The 19,167-nt window shown below is 40.4% G+C and overlaps 1 protein-coding gene across 1 annotated transcript; it reads right to left on the minus strand.

The window, feature by feature from the left end:
* Positions 1-8,045: 8,045 nt before the first annotated feature.
* LOC133018871 (lipopolysaccharide-induced tumor necrosis factor-alpha factor homolog) lies at positions 8,046-10,085 on the minus strand. Its single transcript, XM_061085198.1, has 4 exons — positions 9,962-10,085; positions 8,990-9,043; positions 8,268-8,415; positions 8,046-8,151 (listed from the first exon to the last, which is right to left on the minus strand). The coding sequence occupies exons 1-4, from the start codon at positions 10,083-10,085 to the stop codon at positions 8,046-8,048; spliced, it is 432 nt and encodes a 143-aa protein (XP_060941181.1).
* Positions 10,086-19,167: the final 9,082 nt, after the last annotated feature.

Raw genomic sequence — 19,167 nt, forward strand, 5'->3', positions numbered from 1 at the left:
TCCTTGTAAACAAGGAAATGCTACTGAGTCGTATTTTAGATTTTGAAGAACAGAAGCATATGAATACTTAAATCAGGAAGATGTCATATGTTGTTGCTTACCTTGATACCTTGGGTGTGAGAGAGCCTGGCACCGTTCCTTCTATGACGAGAGATAAAATGTCAAACACCACTGTCGTGTTAATGGAGGGAGGTGGAGCAACACCAGGAAAAGGTAGGTCTAGGTGAAGATCACCTGTTTTGTCTCATCTGGAGAGTTTCAACATATCACTCTGTTGTACGACTCCTACACAATCACTATTTGTTCAACATTTCCAACTCTTTTACGGTATCAAAAGGTTTCATTTATCATCTGTATTTTAAATGACAATATTCAATAACCAAATTCTTAAAAACATGTATTGATTTCAAACTCTATTTCTTAACAGCTGAAACTGTGAGAAAGATCTCAGGTGTGACGTCTTTTCAGAGATCATATGAACAAATATTGATTGGGACAAGAAGTTACGTGTAGGAACAATAAATGCTATAGACTACAGTAAAGATTATTAAAGGTTTAAAATGCAACATTAAACCTGGACTTTATAAAAGAAATACTGCACTTGTGTGGGATGTGCTGAGTGTGCTGGGAATTAAAAATGCAAATCTGTGTTCTGTTAAGGCGTGTTTTTTTATCCTATATAATGAGAGAAGCCGATCCAAGATTTTGGTTCAATCAAATGTTTTATTTAAAGATACAATGAAAAGTTATTCATAGCTATGGACAATTATCACAGCCTATGCTAATTAAGTTAGCAGTAGGAAGATGAAAATGGCCCCGAACAGCAGGAGTCGTGTATAGTTATAACAGTAGAATTGATGTGATTGGTTATGAATATTTGGAGGGGAGTCACCGCAAATCACTTTGGATCTCCCTTATTGGTCCAGCCGCAGTCCCACGCCTCTTGTCACCGAATCCAGGAAGTGACAGGGAGCAGCTCTCCGTCATGCACCTACGCTACTCTACCGGTTGCTAGGGCAACTCTATCTACCCTGACAGTCTGATGTTGTCTCGTATTTCAGCCTTGAGTAGAAAGTGTCTTGCTCTAGCCATCTTGGCTGCACCAACTTAACCATAACAAACCTACGACTCTCCTATCAGGACAGCTGTTAGACTGGCCATCCTTGTGACGTACAAACATTATTAGCAAATTCCAAATATTAAATATGATAAGCGAAAGGTTGAAAATAATGATTTGTATAAGGTAATGTTATTGACCCACTGCTCCTACCTCCCCTTCCGCCTTTATGAAAAGAGTCTGTGCCATTATGGTTTGAGAACCTATTATTGTGTGTGTCTGCTCCATCAAAACAATCTTGACTGTGAATGTGTAAACATTCGCATCCTCGAAACTAAACAATGTCATACTGACTTTGCCCCAGAAAGGACAGCTCCTTGAATTCTGTCTGATGTTGAATACAGCTAATGAAAATATGCTTTAATATCCAAGAAGTTAATTATGAGGACAACTAAAAGATACATTATTGGCACTAAACAGCAACGGTTATTAAATTAATTTGTATGTTCATTATATCTAGCTAAAACTACCTCTAGCTTTATTATTAAGAGTTCTTTCAGACACAACCTATAGTTAAAAGTTTGAAATTCCTAACAGTTCTCATTTTCAAGTTTGTCAAATGAATGCAGTGCCTCTTCTCCCTGACGATCCTCAGGAAAAACAAACTGCCGAAGAAGCTGCTGGTGTCCTTCTATCACGGCTCCATCGGGAGCGTTCTGCATCTCTGTGTGGTTCACTGGATTCTCAGCAGCGTACAGGACAGAGGAGGATCACCAGCAGCCCACTGCCCTCTCTGGAGGTCTTATTCAGGTATCGCTGCCGCAGCAGAGCAGCAAACATCCTGAAGGACCCTTTCCACCCTGGACATCATCTGTTTGACCTGCTGACCTCTGGCAGACACTTCAGGTCAATCAAATCACGGACACACCCTGACAAACCGCTTCTACCCCTACAGCCATAAGAGAACTGAACTCGGCAAAAAACTGACAAACGGATTGTTTGGGACCTGAAATATTCACAATGTTTACAGATGTTTACATCCACAGCAATGCATCTTCTGTACATATACTAAATTTACAATGCTGCGAAAATATCTGCTGTACTGTTTTTAAATTTAAATTTCATTTTTTTTAGCTCATTCATACACTATTATTAATATTATTATTATTATTACAGTTTTTCTGGATCGCTTAAGCACGATTTTGAAAACTGGGCCCAGTTATTCAAAACACTACACACAATAATCACAACCACACACCCAATCAGCAGAACACCTCAGATCCTTTGCAAAATGAAACACTTGTGTACAAACTATACAATAATTTATTAAAACCACATTTTGTTACCATATGAAACACACATGTTTCATATGACTTAATTCAGTTTGAACCAGTAACACAGCTTCTGCTATTGCTAACCCAAAACACTTTTAGCAATTCTACTTCTCAGTGATTAGAGTACTGTAAGTGAATTAGGCAGAGAAAGTGCAAATGAACAATAAATTCACCAAACCCTACACAAGACCAATGCCGCAGACTGATAAAAATATAATTTATTTCTCTCCATATACCCAAAGCTCAGCAAATATCAAACAATCAGAAGATTGTGTATCCAATACAGAAAATGACTGATTTCACTGTATATCTGCTGGGATTTTAGTGTGTTTAGTGTTTTGCAAATCACAAAAAGTGCACATTGTGCTTATAATGGTGTAATGATAATTGTGTAATACGTTTGATTTTAGCGTTTATGCAATCGAAAAAAACTGTAAGACGACTCTGCTGTTTCATCTGAGTTTGTGGACATGCAGGACGGTGTGACACACGGGGCAGGAGTGCTGCACATCCTTACAGGCATCCACACAGAAGGGGATGAAACAGCAAGGCCAGCACCTGGAGGGGAGGAAAGTCAAAATAATACTTGATTACTTGGCTTTATATATACGAGTGTGTGTGTGTGTGTGTTTGTGTGCGTGGGTGTGGGTGTATTGGGGTCTGTACTTACAAGAAGACTCCAAGTAGCCCACAGATCAGCCACGTGAGCATACCATTTTTGTATTCGGTTTGACTGAATACAGTGGTTTGGCAGCGAGGACATATCATCTGTCCCGGAGCCTCAGTTGGCACCGGCTGCACCACAACCACCGGATTCACTGTGATAGAAAAAAAACTAGTATTACTGAAAATCATAATCCACATATTCCCAAGGACTAGTCACTGAACATGAACCTGTCAGAGTGCCAGACAGTATATGTAAGTTAGACAGTTGGAGAGAGACACCTACCAGTGTGTATCATCTGACGCTGTTGCTGGGAGTACTGGTATACAGGTTGTTGAGCTGTATATGAGAAGACATTATCAGACTTTGCTCTTGAGAAAGGTTTAAAAAACATTCACTAACAAGGACCATGCCCCAACTATAAGTGAATTAAACATTTGAATGGTAAATTATAAATTGACACTGAGGGGAAATTAAGGGACATTGAGGTGAAGATACATCTCATAGGCTGAAGAATCTTAGATAAACAGCGGGTGATTGGTTGACCAGGTATATGTCGGATTGACAGAGGTGAAGTTGAAGCGTGGCCCTGCTCCTGAACCGCATTCAAATATTAAACACACACTCCTACCACATGGGCTTAGACGGGAGGAATAATTCAAGAAATAAGAACAACATTTCAATAAAAGAGAAAAAAAAGTTCCATGACCAAACTCACCAGGGTAGACAGCAGTCGGAGGAGGGCCTCCCTGATAGCCTGCATCTGTCATCGGCAGGGGAACTCCCTGACGCGTTTCCATGATGCCTGCTTAATGGACTCGGGAAAACTCTTGGAAGGCAGAAAAATAGAGTAGAAAACGACCTTTTCATCCAATAATGTTTTCCAATGATCCCCTGATCTCTGTCAATGAAGGACAGTCCAGTGACTCAGTGGTTTAAATGTGTTGGGGGGGCAAATCAAGTTTTTCAACAGCAAGCCAACACTGAATAAAAAGTCACTGACTCTACACAGCAAAATCTGTAGTGTTGTTTTTTCAGTGTTAATATTTTTGAGTTGGTGGGTGTTGATTTTGGAGTTGTTTTAACACCTGTAGTGATAAAAAAGCTCTGAGAGCATTGTCAATCAAGCGAGTTAAATGTTAACACCTTTGACTGAGTTGTATTCACTTCAGGTGGAGTTGATCATAAAATATGGGAGGAGCCATGTTCCTCTCTCGGCTGCACCCAATGAACCATAACAAAATCCCTCGGCTCTCTTTATCAAGACAGGTGTGAGACTGACCCTCGCTCTCATTTTAGTGTTAAAAATACACTTTACAGTTTTTCTCAGTTATTAACACACAAAAAGCGAAAATTCGGCACAATTTGCACAACATTCACTTCATGTACCAATAGCTTGACCCAATTTGGCACTACTTCACACTCTCTTACCGCATTAGACTCTGACTCTCCTTCTTTACACTCTGATGTAAATTACACATCACCTTGTTGTCAAAACACTACACACAATGTTCAGTTGTTGCACACACTTCTCAAGTAAAATATCAAAGCATCAACCTACAACACACAAATACTCAAATCTCTAAACATTCAGGTCTGTTGAACGATTTGCGATCAGGACTGCGGCATAAAAGTGCCTTGAGCCTTTGATTTGTTTGATGAACAATGGAATAGAATAGAATACAGTGTGCTCACAGTATTTATATTCTGCAGGACTAAAAGAGAACCACACCGTGGAGGAAGAACACGCATTTTCACAGCCGAACAGGAGACTGAAATTGTAGATATGGTTCGTGAGAACAACGCTATCACACTCAGACAAATAAAAACTAGGATCCTGGTTAACCAAGATACATTTAGAAACGTCCAGACCGTCAGCCTCTCTACATTGGACCGTATTCTTCATAGGAATGCCATGCGGATGAAACAAGTGAACAGGGTCCCATTCGAACGGAACACAGACGCATCAAGGAGTAACAGCGAGAGTTTGTGCTTGTTAGTACCAAACATTCAGCACTGACACATGCATGTATTGTTCCTGTAATCGAATATTGTTCCTTTTCTACAGTGTCTCACTGTAGCCTACTGTGTTGACCTCTCTGTGTCCATACTGTAACTTGCATTCTCATGCTGTCTGTGTCAGTACTGTACTGTTCTCTGTGTGTACCAAAATAAACCTTTTTTCGCTGCATATTTGTGTGCTGTTTTATGTTTGACTATGAAAAAAGTAGGCCTACACTGAGACAGTTTACAAAAGGAGAAATGGCTTGTTCTCCAGAGTCATTGTCATTCATATGGTGTGTTCCATTTCGATGATTGTGTTTTCAATTTTGCACTTCAGTGTGCTGTAAATGCTTGGAAGTGTGCAAGCAAATGCTTAGTTGTGTGTACTCAATAAATGGTATGTGTGTGTCATTTGAAAATGTGGCTGTGTGTACCAAATGAAAACACGAGTTCCATTTTGTGAACAGTGAAGAGATTTGATGGCAAAGAGCCATCTTGCAAAGGGAGTGTCAGGTTTAACATTTTGTGTGTGAGGTTTTGAGTTTTCTGTGTGCATTTTTGAGAAAGCCGTTATTGTTTTGAAAAACGTGTGTTAACAATTGTGAAAAACTGTAACATAAACCCGCCTTCAGAAAAAGGCTTGCTAGCCTTTGCTATTTCGATTGCCCTCCAAAAAAGATGCCTTGGTAGATGACTCTTTAATTGCAGTTTGTCTGTGAAAAAAATGTTGCTGAGTCTGTAAATTAGGCAAAGAGTAATAGTGAAGGGAGATCATGTGCCCTTTCGAGCCCTATACACCACACTCCCGGGCAAATTTAATTTAGCTGACGCTGTTATCCAAAGCGACTTACAATAAGTCAGGGGCGTCTCTAGGAAAGAAAGGGGGGGCTTAGCCCCTAAGGATGCTGAATGTTTGCGCACGCAGCCAATTTTTTTGGGGCTCATTTGGGGCTGCGGATATCCATTGTTTCAGACAGTTCATAGATTGGTTCTATCAGAAAGAGTGGAATTTTTCTCTGTATCTTTGCTTGCATTCATTCAGTATAAGATAACAGAAGAGACAGAATTTCCATCACACCGGCTCCTTCAGCCCTGTCAGTCTGGGTTCAAACCCAGAACAACAAGAATCAAGAAAGTACGATTTCTTCAAAAATAAAGCAAAACTACAAAGTTCTATAAGCATGTGCCATTAAAGTGCTACAAAATTGTTAGTTCAAAAAAAAAAAAAAAAAAATTCAATTTTATTTTTTTTTTATTTTTTTTTTAATCTAGACAATTCGGCGGGCCGGATTAAAAAGCCCAGCGGACTGTCGTGTTAATGGAGGGAGGTGGAGCAACACCAGGAAAAGGTAGGTCTAGGTGAAGATCACCTGTTTTGTCTCATCTGGAGAGTTTCAACATATCACTCTGTTGTACGACTCCTACACAATCACTATTTGTTCAACATTTCCAACTCTTTTACGGTATCAAAAGGTTTCATTTATCATCTGTATTTTAAATGACAATATTCAATAACCAAATTCTTGAAAACATGTATTGATTTCAATCTCTATTTCTTAACAGCTGAAACTGTGAGAAAGATCTCAGGTGTGACGTCTTTGCAGAGATCATATGAACAAATATTGATTGGGACAAGAAGTTACATGTAGGAACAATAAATGCTATAGACTACAGTGAAAATTATTAAAGGTTTAAAATGCAACATTTAACCTGGACTTTATAAAATAAATACTGCACTTGTGTGGGATGTGCTGAGTGTGCTGGGAATTGAAAATGCAAATCTGTGTTTTCATTTTCAAGTTTGTCAAATGAATGCAGTGCCTCTTCTCCCTGACGATCCTCAGGAAAAACAACCTGCCGAAGAAGCTGCTGGTGTCCTTCTATCACGGCTCCATCGGGAGCGTTCTGCATCTCTGTGTGGTTCACTGGATTCTCAGCAGCGTACAGGACAGAGGAGGATCACCAGCAGCCCACTGCCCTCTCTGGAGGTCTTATTCAGGTCTCACTGCTGCTGCAGAGCAGCAAACATCCTGAAGGACCCTTTCCACCCTGGACATCATCTGTTTGACCTGCTGACCTCTGGCAGACGCTTCAGGTCAATCAAATCACGGACACACCCTGACAAACCACTTCTCCCCCTACAGCCATAAGAGAACTGAACTCGGCAAAAAACTGACAAACGGACTGTTTGGGACCTGAAATATTCACAATGTTTACAGATGTTTACATCCACAGCAATGCATCTTCTGTACATATACTAAATTTACAATGCTGCAAAAATATTTGCTGTACTGTTTTTAAATTTAAATTTCATTTTTTTTTAGCTCATTCATACACTACTATTAATATTATTATTATTATTACAGTTTTTCTGGATTGCTTAAGCACGATTTTGAAAACTGGGCCCAGTTATTCAAAACACTACACACAATAATCACAACCACACACCCAATCAGCAGAACACCTCAGATCCTTTGCAAAATGAAACACTCGTGTACAAACTATACAATCATTTATTAAAACCACATTTTGTTACCATATGAAACACACACGTTTCATATGACTTAATTCAGTTTGAACCATTAACACAGCTTCTGCTATTGCTAACCCAAAACACTTTTAGCAATTCTACTTCTCAGTGATTAGAGTACTGTAAGTGAAGTAGGCAGAGAAAGTGCAAATGTACAATAAATTCACCAAACCCTACACAAGACCAATGCCGCAGACTGATAAAAATATAATTTATTTCTCTTCATATACCCAAAGCTCAGCAAATATCAAACAAACAGAAGATTCTGTATCCAGTACAGGTTAAAATGACAGATTTCACTGTATATCTGCTGGGATTTGAAGTGTGTTTAGTGTTTTGCAAATCACTGCAAAAAAAGTGCACATTGTGCTTATAATGGTGTTATGATAATTGCGTAATACCTTTTGTTTTTAGTGTTTATGCAATCGAAAAAAACTGTAAGACGCCTCTGCTGTTTCAATTGCGTTTGTGGACATGCAGGACGGTGTGACACTCGGGGCAGGAGTGCTGCACATCCTTACAGGCATCCACACAGAAGGGGATGAAACAGCAAGGCCAGCACCTGGAGGGGAGGAAAGTCAAAATAATACTTGATTACATGCCTTTATATATACGAGTGTGTGTGTGTGTGTTTGTGTTTGTGTGTGTGGGTGTGGGTGTATTGGGGTCTGTACTTACAAGAAGACTCCAAGTATCCCACAGATCATCCACGTAAGCAAACCATTTTTGTATTCGGTTTGACTGAGTACAGTCTTTTGGCAGCGAGGACATATCATCTGTCCCGGAGCCTCAGTTGGCACCTGCTGCACCACAACCACCTGATTCACTGTGATAGAAAAAAAAACTAGTATTACTGACAATCATAATCCACATATTCCCAAGGACTAGTCACTGAACATGAACCTGTCAGATTACCAGACAGTATATGTAAGTGAGACAGTTGGAGAGAGACACCTACCAGGGTGTATCATCTGACGCTGTTGCTGGGAGTACTGGTATACAGGTTGTTGAGCTGTATATGAGAAGACATTATCAGACTTTAAAGGTTTAAAAAACATTCACTAACAAGGGCCATGCCCCAACTATAAGTGAATTAAAGATTTGAATGTTAAATTATGAATTGACACTGAGGGGAAATTAAGGGACGTTGAGGTGAAGATACATCTCATAGGCTGGTCTGGGAGGATGCACAGGTGAGGGATGAAAGGATGAGGGATGAGATTTGGGAAGAGGAAGGAAGCATGAAGGGATGAGATTTGGGATAAGGGAACAAGTATGAAGGGGGGGGGGGTAGGGATAAGGGAAGGTGGAACATATTTCCAAGGACTTGTCACTGAACATTAACCTGTCAGAGGGCCAGACAGTATATGTAAGTGAGACAGTTGGAGAGAGACACCTACCAGGCTGTGTGATCTGAGGCTGTTGCTGGGAGTACTGGTATACAGGTTGTTGAGCTGTATATGAGAAGACATTATCAGACTTTTCTCTTGAGAAAGGTTTAAAAAACATTCACTAATAAGGACCATGCCCCAACTATAAGTGAATTAAAGATTTGAATGGTAAATTTATAAATTGACACTGAGGGGAAATTAAGGGACGTTGAGGTCAAGATACATCTCATAGGATGAAAGGATGAGGGAGGGATGATGGAGGAATGAGGCTGGGGATGAGGGAGGAGAGGATGAAGGGATGAGTGTGGCTCGCAGGATGACATTTGGGAAGAAGGAGGGAGGATGCAGGAATGATGGTGGGGATGAGGGAAGAGAGGATAAAGGGAGGGAGGATGAAGGGATGAGGATAGGGATGAAGGGATGAGATTTGGGATAAGAGAACAAGTATGAAGGAGGGGGTGGTCAGGGATAAGGGAAGGTGGATCAATGGATGTGGGTCGGGGACCCCGTCTCTTTCTCTTCTCTTTCTCCACTGAAGGGAAAGGTTGTGTTGAAGAATCTTAGATAAACAGCAGGTGATTGGTTGACCAGGTATATGTCGGATTGACAGAGGTGAAGTTGAAGCGTGGCCCTGCTCCTGAACCGCTCACTTCATTCAAACATTAAACACACACTCCTACCACATGGGTTAAGATGGGAGGAATAATTCAAGAAATAAGAGAGACACCTACCAGGATGCATAAACTGAGGCTGTTGCTGGGAGTACTGGTACGCATGTTGTTGAACTGTATATGAGAAGACATTATCAGAGTTTTCACTTGAGAAAGGTTTAAAAAACATTCACTAATAAGGACTATGCCCCAACTAACATTAACATTAAACACACACTCCTACCACACGGGTTAGGATGGGAGGAATAATTCAAGAAATAAGAACAACATTACAATAAAAGAGAAAAAAAAGTCCCATGACCAAACTCACCAGAGTAGACAGCAGACGGAGGAGGGCCTCCCTGATGGCCTCTCATGTCAATGCCTGCAGGGGGGCCTGGGTATGGTGGTGCTGGATCTGTCATCGGCAGGGGAACTCCCTGACCCTTTTCCATGATGCCTGCTTAATGGACTCGGGAAAATTCTTGCTAAGCAGAAAAAATATAGAGTAGAAATCTGCCTTTTTATCCAATAATGTTTTCCAGTGATCCCCTGATCTCTGTCAACGAAGGACAGTCGGGTAACTCAGTTGTTAAAATGTGCTGTGGGGGGGATGTGGTTGTGCCTATTGTGTGTAGTGTTTTCTCTTCACCAGTGTGAAAACCTGCAAATCAAGTTTTACAACAGCAAGTTCACACTGAAAGCGGTCACTGACTCTAGTATGCAGGCGAGCAGGTTGGGTGGCATTACATTTTGTCATCTTAATGGAACAGGTTTAATAGTTACCCTTTCAACAAAAATAGAACTCAATCATTTCATGACTCATCTTAATTAACTTCCTGTACCCACTCCCTTTTCTCGAAAAGGAATGTTTTGTACTCGAGAAGGTCAAAAGCATGTCCAAACCACAAACTCTTATTGTGTGCAGAGGAGTGCTGGCTCACTGGATTTTTGTCAAACTCATCCGTGATGTAAACAATGCTTGGTGAGAAAGATATGGCATGTAGATGTTGCATGTGACAGCTGAATACCCCTCACCACACCCTCCCCTTACCAACATGACATTGACATCTACTCCATAAAAAGGACAGTACCCTGGGAGGATAATGTTGATGAAGCGAATGTGAGGAAAAGGGTTTATACCCTCTCCACAAAGCACAAAACAGATATTACATGTATAGGTTTGCATTCATCACAGACCTTGTCACCTTGTGTCTCTGGTAGTCTATGGAGCTCAGAATAAATGGAAATATGCCTAATACCTCAGCAAACGTTGATTCCTTGTAACAAGGAAATGCTACTGAGTTGTATTTTAGATTTCGAAGAACAGAAGCATATGAATACTTAAATCAGGAAGATGTCAGGTTCAGTTGGCATCTAGGTTGTTGTTTTTTTAATCCAAACCTTAGCTGTCAAGTATGTTTTATATATATATTGTTGCTTACCTTGATACCTTGGGTGTGAGAGAGCCTGGCACTGTTCCTTCTATGACGAGAAACAACATGTCAAACACCACTGCAGTGTGAATGGAGGGAGGTGGAGCAACACCAGGAAAAGGTAGGTCTAGGTGAAGGATCACCTGTTTTGTCTAATCTGAAGAGTTTCAACATTTCACTCTGCAGTACGACTCCTACACAATCACTATTTATTTAACATTTCCAACTCTTTAATGGTATTAAATGGTTTCATTATTATCTGTATTTGAAATGACAATATTCGATAACCAAATTCTTAAAAATATGTACTGATTCCAAACTCTTTTGTTTTAACAGCGGAAACTGTGAGAAAGATCTCAGGTGTGACGTCTTTGCAGAGATCATATGAACAAATATTGATTGGGACAAGAAGTTACATGTCAGAACAAAAAATGCTCTAGACTATAGTAAAGATTATGAAAGGTTTAAAATGCAACATTAAAGCTCAACCTTTATTAAATAAATACTGCACTTGTGTGGAATGTAATGAGTGTGTTGGGATTGAAAAGGCAAATCTGTGTGATGTTTGCAAGTTGGCAGCACCAAGCAAATACCTCGATGGAAAGTATTCGTCAGTGTACCTGCGCAAAAAGGTGTGTGGTGTTTGTGTGTGCATGTGTGTATTTGTTTTTCCTTTACAAGAGCTAAACCAGCTTGGCGTTGTAGTTTCTGGGCAAACACTGCATTACTGGAAAAGTATTTTAAGAAGGTGACTTAATGAGTATCTAAAGGTACATCCTGTTTGAAACTGTGTGACTGTGAACCAGGGCCTGTTATAATTCTCCACTTGTTTTGAATTTATAAGAGACTCCTTATGTTATGAACTCAGTATCTTCTTTTTTTTTTTGACTTTTGGATTTCTCAGTGATTGCACTTTGAGTTTTTCATTTCCTGTTCTTCTTCTTTCCCTTGTGTGTGTCTCGATCTTTATATATCCTTATACAGTCTGTGGTCTTGATTCACTTTCTGTCTTCTCCTGCTTCCTGCCCTTTTGCTCCTCAGCACCTGTGCTCAATGATCCCTGCAGCCTTGCATGTGTAATAGTCTCTGTTTACCTTTGTCTTGGTAAGTTCATCTGTTAACATTTGGATTTCTATTGTTTCTCAGTTCAGTTTTTATTAATATATTAAGTCCGTCTTTCTTTCCTGCCACAGGCCATCAGACTGTGACTTTGACACGGAAACCATGAACCTGTTTACACTCATTCAATTCCCCAGTCGGAGAAATTGGGCCTGGGTCTGGGAAGAACTCACTTAATATTTTAGTGCAGATGCTTATAATGGGGCTAATCCTGAATTTTCTATGACAGATAAATAATTTATGTAACAAGACCACTTCCTGATTACTTTTATATAACTATATTAGAACCACACATTCATGTATGGTACTGTTGGGCCTTGGTGGAGGTACTGTGTGTGCTCTCCTAGTTTTAGATATAATGCTGAATAGTGGCCACATGGTGGAAGCAGCCAACCAGGAATATTGAGCAAGACATGCTTTAGTAATGCTGCTTAATCAATTACATTTTTATTTGTATAGCTCATATTTACAAATCATATGGCTTAACAAGGAGTGATGTCCTCTGCAATTAACCCCTTAACAACAGTAACTTCCTTTGAGTTTTGTCGTTCATGATACACAGATAAAGTTATATTAGTATAAATAGAACATGCTCAGCTAAATTGGAACTCTCAAAAGCTCTCAATACCCACATAAGTCATATTGGACTGAACATTTCAGATACAGTAAGTGCACAGTTTGCAACATAACAGCAGGTTGTCATCCTGCAGCTAAAATTAAATGTTCCCTTGCATATATGACTCTGCAGCCCAGTGTGAGGTGTCACTCAGTCATATTCAAGCTCACAAAACCGTCATAATCATACTCCCAGTATCAAGTGTAGCCTTTAACTTCTGCACTGCAGGGAAACCGTTGACAAAGGAGTCTTTTAATTGAGGCAGGATGAAGACACATCAGTGCTGGTTAATTATCATCATCAAAACCAATGAGTAGCAGGGCCGGGTCTAGGCAGGGGCAAGAGGGGGCCTGGCCCCCTCAAATAAATGTTGTGCCCCCTCAAACTAAATCCCAATTTATAATAATAATAATATAATAAAGCACAATGCCCCCTCAAGATTTGTGGCTGCCCCCTCATACATGCCTGTCTAGACCCGGCCCTGATGAGTAGCACTACTCAGGAAAATGTAACAGCTCAAATAAAGATTTATCTGCTGAATGCTCAACCATCTTCTGCGGCTTTGGTGTATGTGTATGACTGTTCTCTGTCTGGTGCAGAGTAGAGTACATTTGCACCTACAGTGCATGGCAGGCAGGTGTACTATAATTGTTGGTGCCTGTCTTTCAGTCATAGCCATACCTATCAGATGCAATACAATACAATTTAGCCTAAACCTGGCAAGATGACTGGGTACAGGATCAGGATCTGTGCTACCCTTGATTTAAATTTTTCCAAATCCGTTAAAAGTCAAGGTCACAGCATGGGTTCATAGTTTTAGCCAAATGCAATCAGTAAAATCAATAAAGTATTTTGGATTCTGACAAAGTTTGGTACCTAACTTTGGGGGACTTAGATACACATTTCTGTTGTGAAAGAGTATCATTCCAGATCAGTCAAAAGAACAAAGACCAAAAAAAAACCTCCAGTCATCATAAATCTTTATAGATATCATGACCTTAGTTGGGTATAGGTTTACCAGAGCATTTTCAGCCCGACCCATTGACGGTGCTACAAATATCAAAGATGTCTACCTTGAACAGAATCCGAATAACTGGGTCTTTCACAACTTTGTTAAGAACTCGAAATGTCTTTCAACAAAACTGATTAAACTCACTGGCAACATCTTGTGTAATCCCCTTAACACACACATGGGTGGGGGGGGGGGGGGGGGACAAATGATGGAGCTTTGAGTGAACAATAGAGGGAATGATGAATGTGGGATTGGTAAACCACAGAATTCAATTAGCAGAAGTGACTTTCTGTAGCTTTCTCTGATAATTTATGGCAATTAAATGGCAAAGGTGTTAGGGCTCACGAAATGCAGCTTCCGGCTATAATTAGACATCTTCTACTGCTACACCACACATATGCCGACAAAATTGATATGTTCTGCTCCTCAGGTCTTGTGATTTCCTCTTACAGTGGCATTATCAATTTATATTTATTTTGCTGGCTTGCATCCCTCTTCAAATTGTCACATAATTAGCGATTTTGATAGTTACAATGTGGCATATGAATATTTGAACCGTGGGTGTTGCATCTCTCTGAAGTTTCTTTCAGACATGCTCGAGATAATCTCTTGACATAATTCGGAGGGGCTGAATGTAAGAACGCAAATGTCTGAGTGAGAGATCGTCTGGAATTTCTCTGGAGTTTCTCCTGCCGGCCTCCTTGTAAGAACTCTGTACAATGTCCATAATAATGTGAGCCCATGTGAGCATACAACAAGAGATTATTCCAGAGCAATTGGTTGGGTTGATGGCATTTTTAACACACGACAGACAGAAAGGTGATAGCCCCAGCCGAATAACGTGACATCATGCCTCTGCCTGTTCATGTGTGAATGGAAAACTCCGGAGAAAGTCTGGATATTCTCTGGAGTTCATGTCGGAAAACAGAGTGGATTTCTAGTTAGAGTTAGTGAGGTTATCATTTTTGGCAATAAACTGATAAATGTTATACCAATAAGCCATCTGAACTGTTGGTCACTCAATGTTCAGGTTTTGCTGAAAAGGAGGTCAGGCAAGAGGAGGACGGCAGTGCAGTGCAGCTGGGGGGAGAGGGCAGAGAAGAGAGGTGACGAGAGGAGAAAGGACCAGCAGAGAGTGTCAGGAGGCGACAGGGGAGAGAGACAGGGAGAAAAGCTGGAGCGATAAATGCAGACCCCCGACAGCGTGGCCTTTCATATTTCAACACCCCTGCTCATCATTTGTCTCCCCGGCAGACCTCGCTGTCTGGCCCAAAACTCGTGGAATCCCACCGGGGTGTCTTCAACCAAAGAGAAGCATGATTCATCCTGAGCTTCTGTACAGTTTTACATGTAGAAACATTATAAAATATAAAGGATACATCAACAGGGTTTTTAAAAAGACTTTCCAATCCACGTGCCACACGACTTCTTGAATAATATCAGAGTGTCAATTCTCAATGGAACAAATCTCACTGTAAACACAACGATCACAAAAAGGTACTGGTATTATCTGTTCTGGTCCTTTAATCTCAAGGCTCATCACTTGACCTGCTTCTGTTGCATGTCTTAATTTCCTCCAGCTCTGCTTTGCAGCTCCTCTTCTTCATCCCACATTCCCTATTAAGCTGAATCTAAAGGTTTTAACCAGCATGTCTTTCAGATGTGCAACTTCCAAAAGAATATTGCATCCCTTTGTAGAAGTCTGTTCGTAACAAAGTGTCACAGCAAAGCTTCTCTCACAAGTGGTGTTAGAGGCCATCAATTACACTGAGAGGTTAATTATATGTCTCCCACAGATGCACAATTTTTGATTATGTATTGTGCACATTTAAGTCATTCCTTGTTTACTTTTACCTCTCTAGCTTTGAGAAAAATCACTTAAAAGTGTTACTATGTGCACGACGATAATACAAATAATACATTTAATCCGTATGACACTTTAAAAATATTACAGGATTACAAAAAAACAGAAGGCAGATAAAACAAACAATATTAAATACTCGCCATAATTATACACCACAAGCTGTGCTGAAAAGGTAGGTTTAGTGTTTTGAAAGTAGACAGTGATTAGTTGATTGGAAAAATAAAAGAACACCAAGGGGCCATTAGCAATCATGACGACCAGTGCAGACGCTTCGAACCAGTCCTGATTGGATGTCGATGCAGGTGTGCAAAGCCATTAGCAACACTTGAAAACAGACGCTATAGTCCACATTGTTGTTGTGGCTAAAGTCAGTGGGAAAGCTGCTGAGAAATAATAGACAGCCACATATACACTGACGTAAGGACGTAGCGCTAAGGCTGCTGTAGCCCATGGAAAAGCAAACTGGTTCTTATAAGGTTTGAAGGATGAACCATCTCGGAACCAGCCCTGTCATCAACCCAGCACTATTCAATTTTACAACGGGGTATCAGATTCCCTAACACTGCTCCTGGATCTGCCCCTGGATGTAGCAACTAGCAGAGGAACTACAGTGGTCTGTTATCCATTGGTTAAATCTTTTAGTTTTTTAAGAGATATGTTAGCATTTTTAATGCTGCAACTCAACAGAAATTGCCACGAGAGTGAGGACTGCACTGCTGTCTGTCCAATATATGTAATATATGTGTTTGTTGACAATATTTCACATCTCGGTTTCTTCAAAATTTTACCTGATGGATCCAAGTGGTGCTTCATTGATTGTCTATTGTTTTTCACAAGAACCAATCAGTGTCTCTGAAACCACTGCACATAGACAGAGCTTGAGGAGATCATAAATCTGTCTGTAGCATCAAGGGTCAGAGAGAAAGTGATTCAATGATTGGCAGACAGGTGGACATCATCGATAAAGAATAAATGATGCCTGCTGACAGTCACCAAAATTGAAGCAAATGTGGCCACAGGAGGTGACTGGAATGTAAACCATTTAATTTTAAGGTTAAGACATGGGTTAAGGTCAGGTTAAGTTAAGGTTAAAAACATGGGACTTGTAGTGGGTATCACAAGTTGCACTGGCACAATACCGGCTTTAGTAATGGTACTAAATATGGTTAAGGTTAGAGTAAATCTCCAGGAAATCGATGTAAGTAAATTGAATGTCCTCTGAAGTCATGGAGACACAACCATGTGTGTATGTGCGTGCGTTTGTGTGGGGTCGGCCCAGAATTTACTGACGTTGTGGGGACCTAAACCTTTTTACAGATTATGGGGATTTATTATAGGAACTATAGCAAGTTCCCATAGCAGAAATCAATGAATTTTTATGGGAAGACATGGGAGGATTTAGCAAGTAGTCATTAGAATAAGTCTTCAGGAAAATAATGTCAATGCGATTTCCTCAAATGGAGAGAAGACTGTGTGTGCGTGTTCCTGTACTTATATCTTTGTGAGGACCATTTTAAGCATAGACTGTACAGAGTGAGGACATTTTTGGAAAGTGAGGACATTTTGACCAATCCTTACTTTTTCAATGAGCTGATTGAGGGTTAAGACTTGATTTTAGGGTTAGGGTTAGGGACATATCAAGGGGCTGTCCTCCCAAAAATAGCAGTACAAACATGTGTGTTTTTCTATTTTCTCTAATCAATTGTTTCACTGCATAATTTATGTGCCTCAATCTGTTGTTTACATATGTTATATAGATTCCTCTCACAGATTTGTCTGTATAAATTCATTAATGTACCTTTTTTATTATTTCTCTCCCCCCCCCCTCTCTCTCTGTCTCTCACTCTCTCTTTCTCTTTCTCTCTCTCTCTCTCTCCCTCACCCATTCTGTCACCTCATGTCATCAGTGATGTCCTGTGACCTGCCTCTCCTGCTTTGTGTGCATGCCTGTGCCTGTTCCTGTGTTGGTGTCTAAGCTTGTTTAGTGATAAGAAGCGGAGATAAAGGTCAAGCAAAGCCAGCCTACGAAACCCCCTCATCCAACAGAAACCAGGCGTTCCTTTTGACTTGACGGTCCCAGCAGGAGGCGGGGTGAGGAACTTTGTGCTAAATTATTGAATGTAGAGGCCTTCACTGAACACAATACACACTAGTGTGAGCGAACATGCAATTTGAAGCTTTAGAAACTGTAAACAAGCAGCTAGGCATGAAATAGTGAGGGAGCGAAGCAACAGTGGTGACATCGAAGAGCTCTTGTTCATCAGTGACAACCCGTTTGAGCTCATAAGCTGCATCTGGTGAAATACAATTTGTACTCTAGTGAAGCAGCTTTTTCAAAAAGGCTTATAATAATGGAAATAATGGAGTTAGGTACCATAAATGGAAACATTAAGTACCACAGGTGGGGGCAGGTAGTTACCATCGTAGAAAAGGACATCCCCTAATGGTCCCGATGTGATCGTACACCATTAAACAAGAACCAATTGATAAATCTATGAAAAAGACAAGTGGAGACTCTTATACCTGCGGATATAAAAAGGGGAACTGGCTGCAGTGTTTACCCGCAGTTTTCATTTCACACATGCACAACACAGCAGAAGATTCTCTGCACAGATGTGCTCACAACAGCATCATGTAGGGATTCATTGAGATTATTTTCTGTGCAGCAAACAGTCAGTCAGCCAGTGAGTCTGAAGACTGATATACTGAGTGACAGTCAAACCCCAGGTGATTAACTTTACCTCCTACAATGCAGAGATTGAGCTTTCTGCGAGGGAGCACATAACAAGCTCAGATGGCCCTTTGAGAGGCATATCTTATGTCTATAATAATCTCACAGAGAAGAAAAAGGGACATAAAACGGAAGTTAACATTTCAGTGATGAGAATGATTCATCAGTTTGTACTTATGAATCACAAACTAAGAGATGAATGTTATTAGAATCGCTTTGAAAGGCGTTTGTGCATGTGGGGACTGAGTGTCTTATGATGCGGGTAAGACAAAAATAGGCTCTATAACAAAAAAGAATAAAGTATAAATCACATATGAAGTGTTAATTGTGTTCCTGAAGGAGGTTTTATTTAGACACGTTTTCACTGTGCTGCTGCCAGCAGGAAACACTAAAGATAAAGATTTCCTCCAACATGGATCCATGATAAAGTGTGCGACCGTGTTCTATATATATAGTAATGTATAATTTATTCTATGATGCTATTAAGCGAGTGTATATGTGCCTATGTTAGTGTTTGAGAGGCTGCATAAGTGATGAGGGAGCTGACATCCAGTCTGTGGTCATTACAGAGATTGGTCGTCTCTGAAGACGTTGTGGGACAGAAGAATCTCACAAGGGCACGCAGAGTCAGATAATGAAAGAATAAGTATATGATTTCTGCTGTTCTTATTTTCCCCTGGGTTCAATAATTAATAGATTGTGGTGCAACACATGACAATCAACACAGTATTAAGACTCAATCATGGAAATTCACCCTTG

Source organism: Limanda limanda, chromosome 2 (assembly GCF_963576545.1).
Source record: "Limanda limanda chromosome 2, fLimLim1.1, whole genome shotgun sequence".
Classification (NCBI taxonomy): domain Eukaryota; kingdom Metazoa; phylum Chordata; class Actinopteri; order Pleuronectiformes; family Pleuronectidae; genus Limanda; species Limanda limanda.

Coding starts and splice junctions, on each gene's coding strand:
- LOC133018871 (XM_061085198.1), bottom strand. CDS start 10,085: ATGGAAAAGGGTCAGGGAGTTCCCCTGCCGATGACAGATCCAGCACCA. Junction 9,044..9,961: donor TCCGTCTGCTGTCTACTCTG/GTGAGTTTGGTC, acceptor TCTCATATACAG/CTCAACAACCTGTATACCAG. Junction 8,152..8,267: donor GGGATACTTGGAGTCTTCTT/GTAAGTACAGAC, acceptor CCTCCCCTCCAG/GTGCTGGCCTTGCTGTTTCA.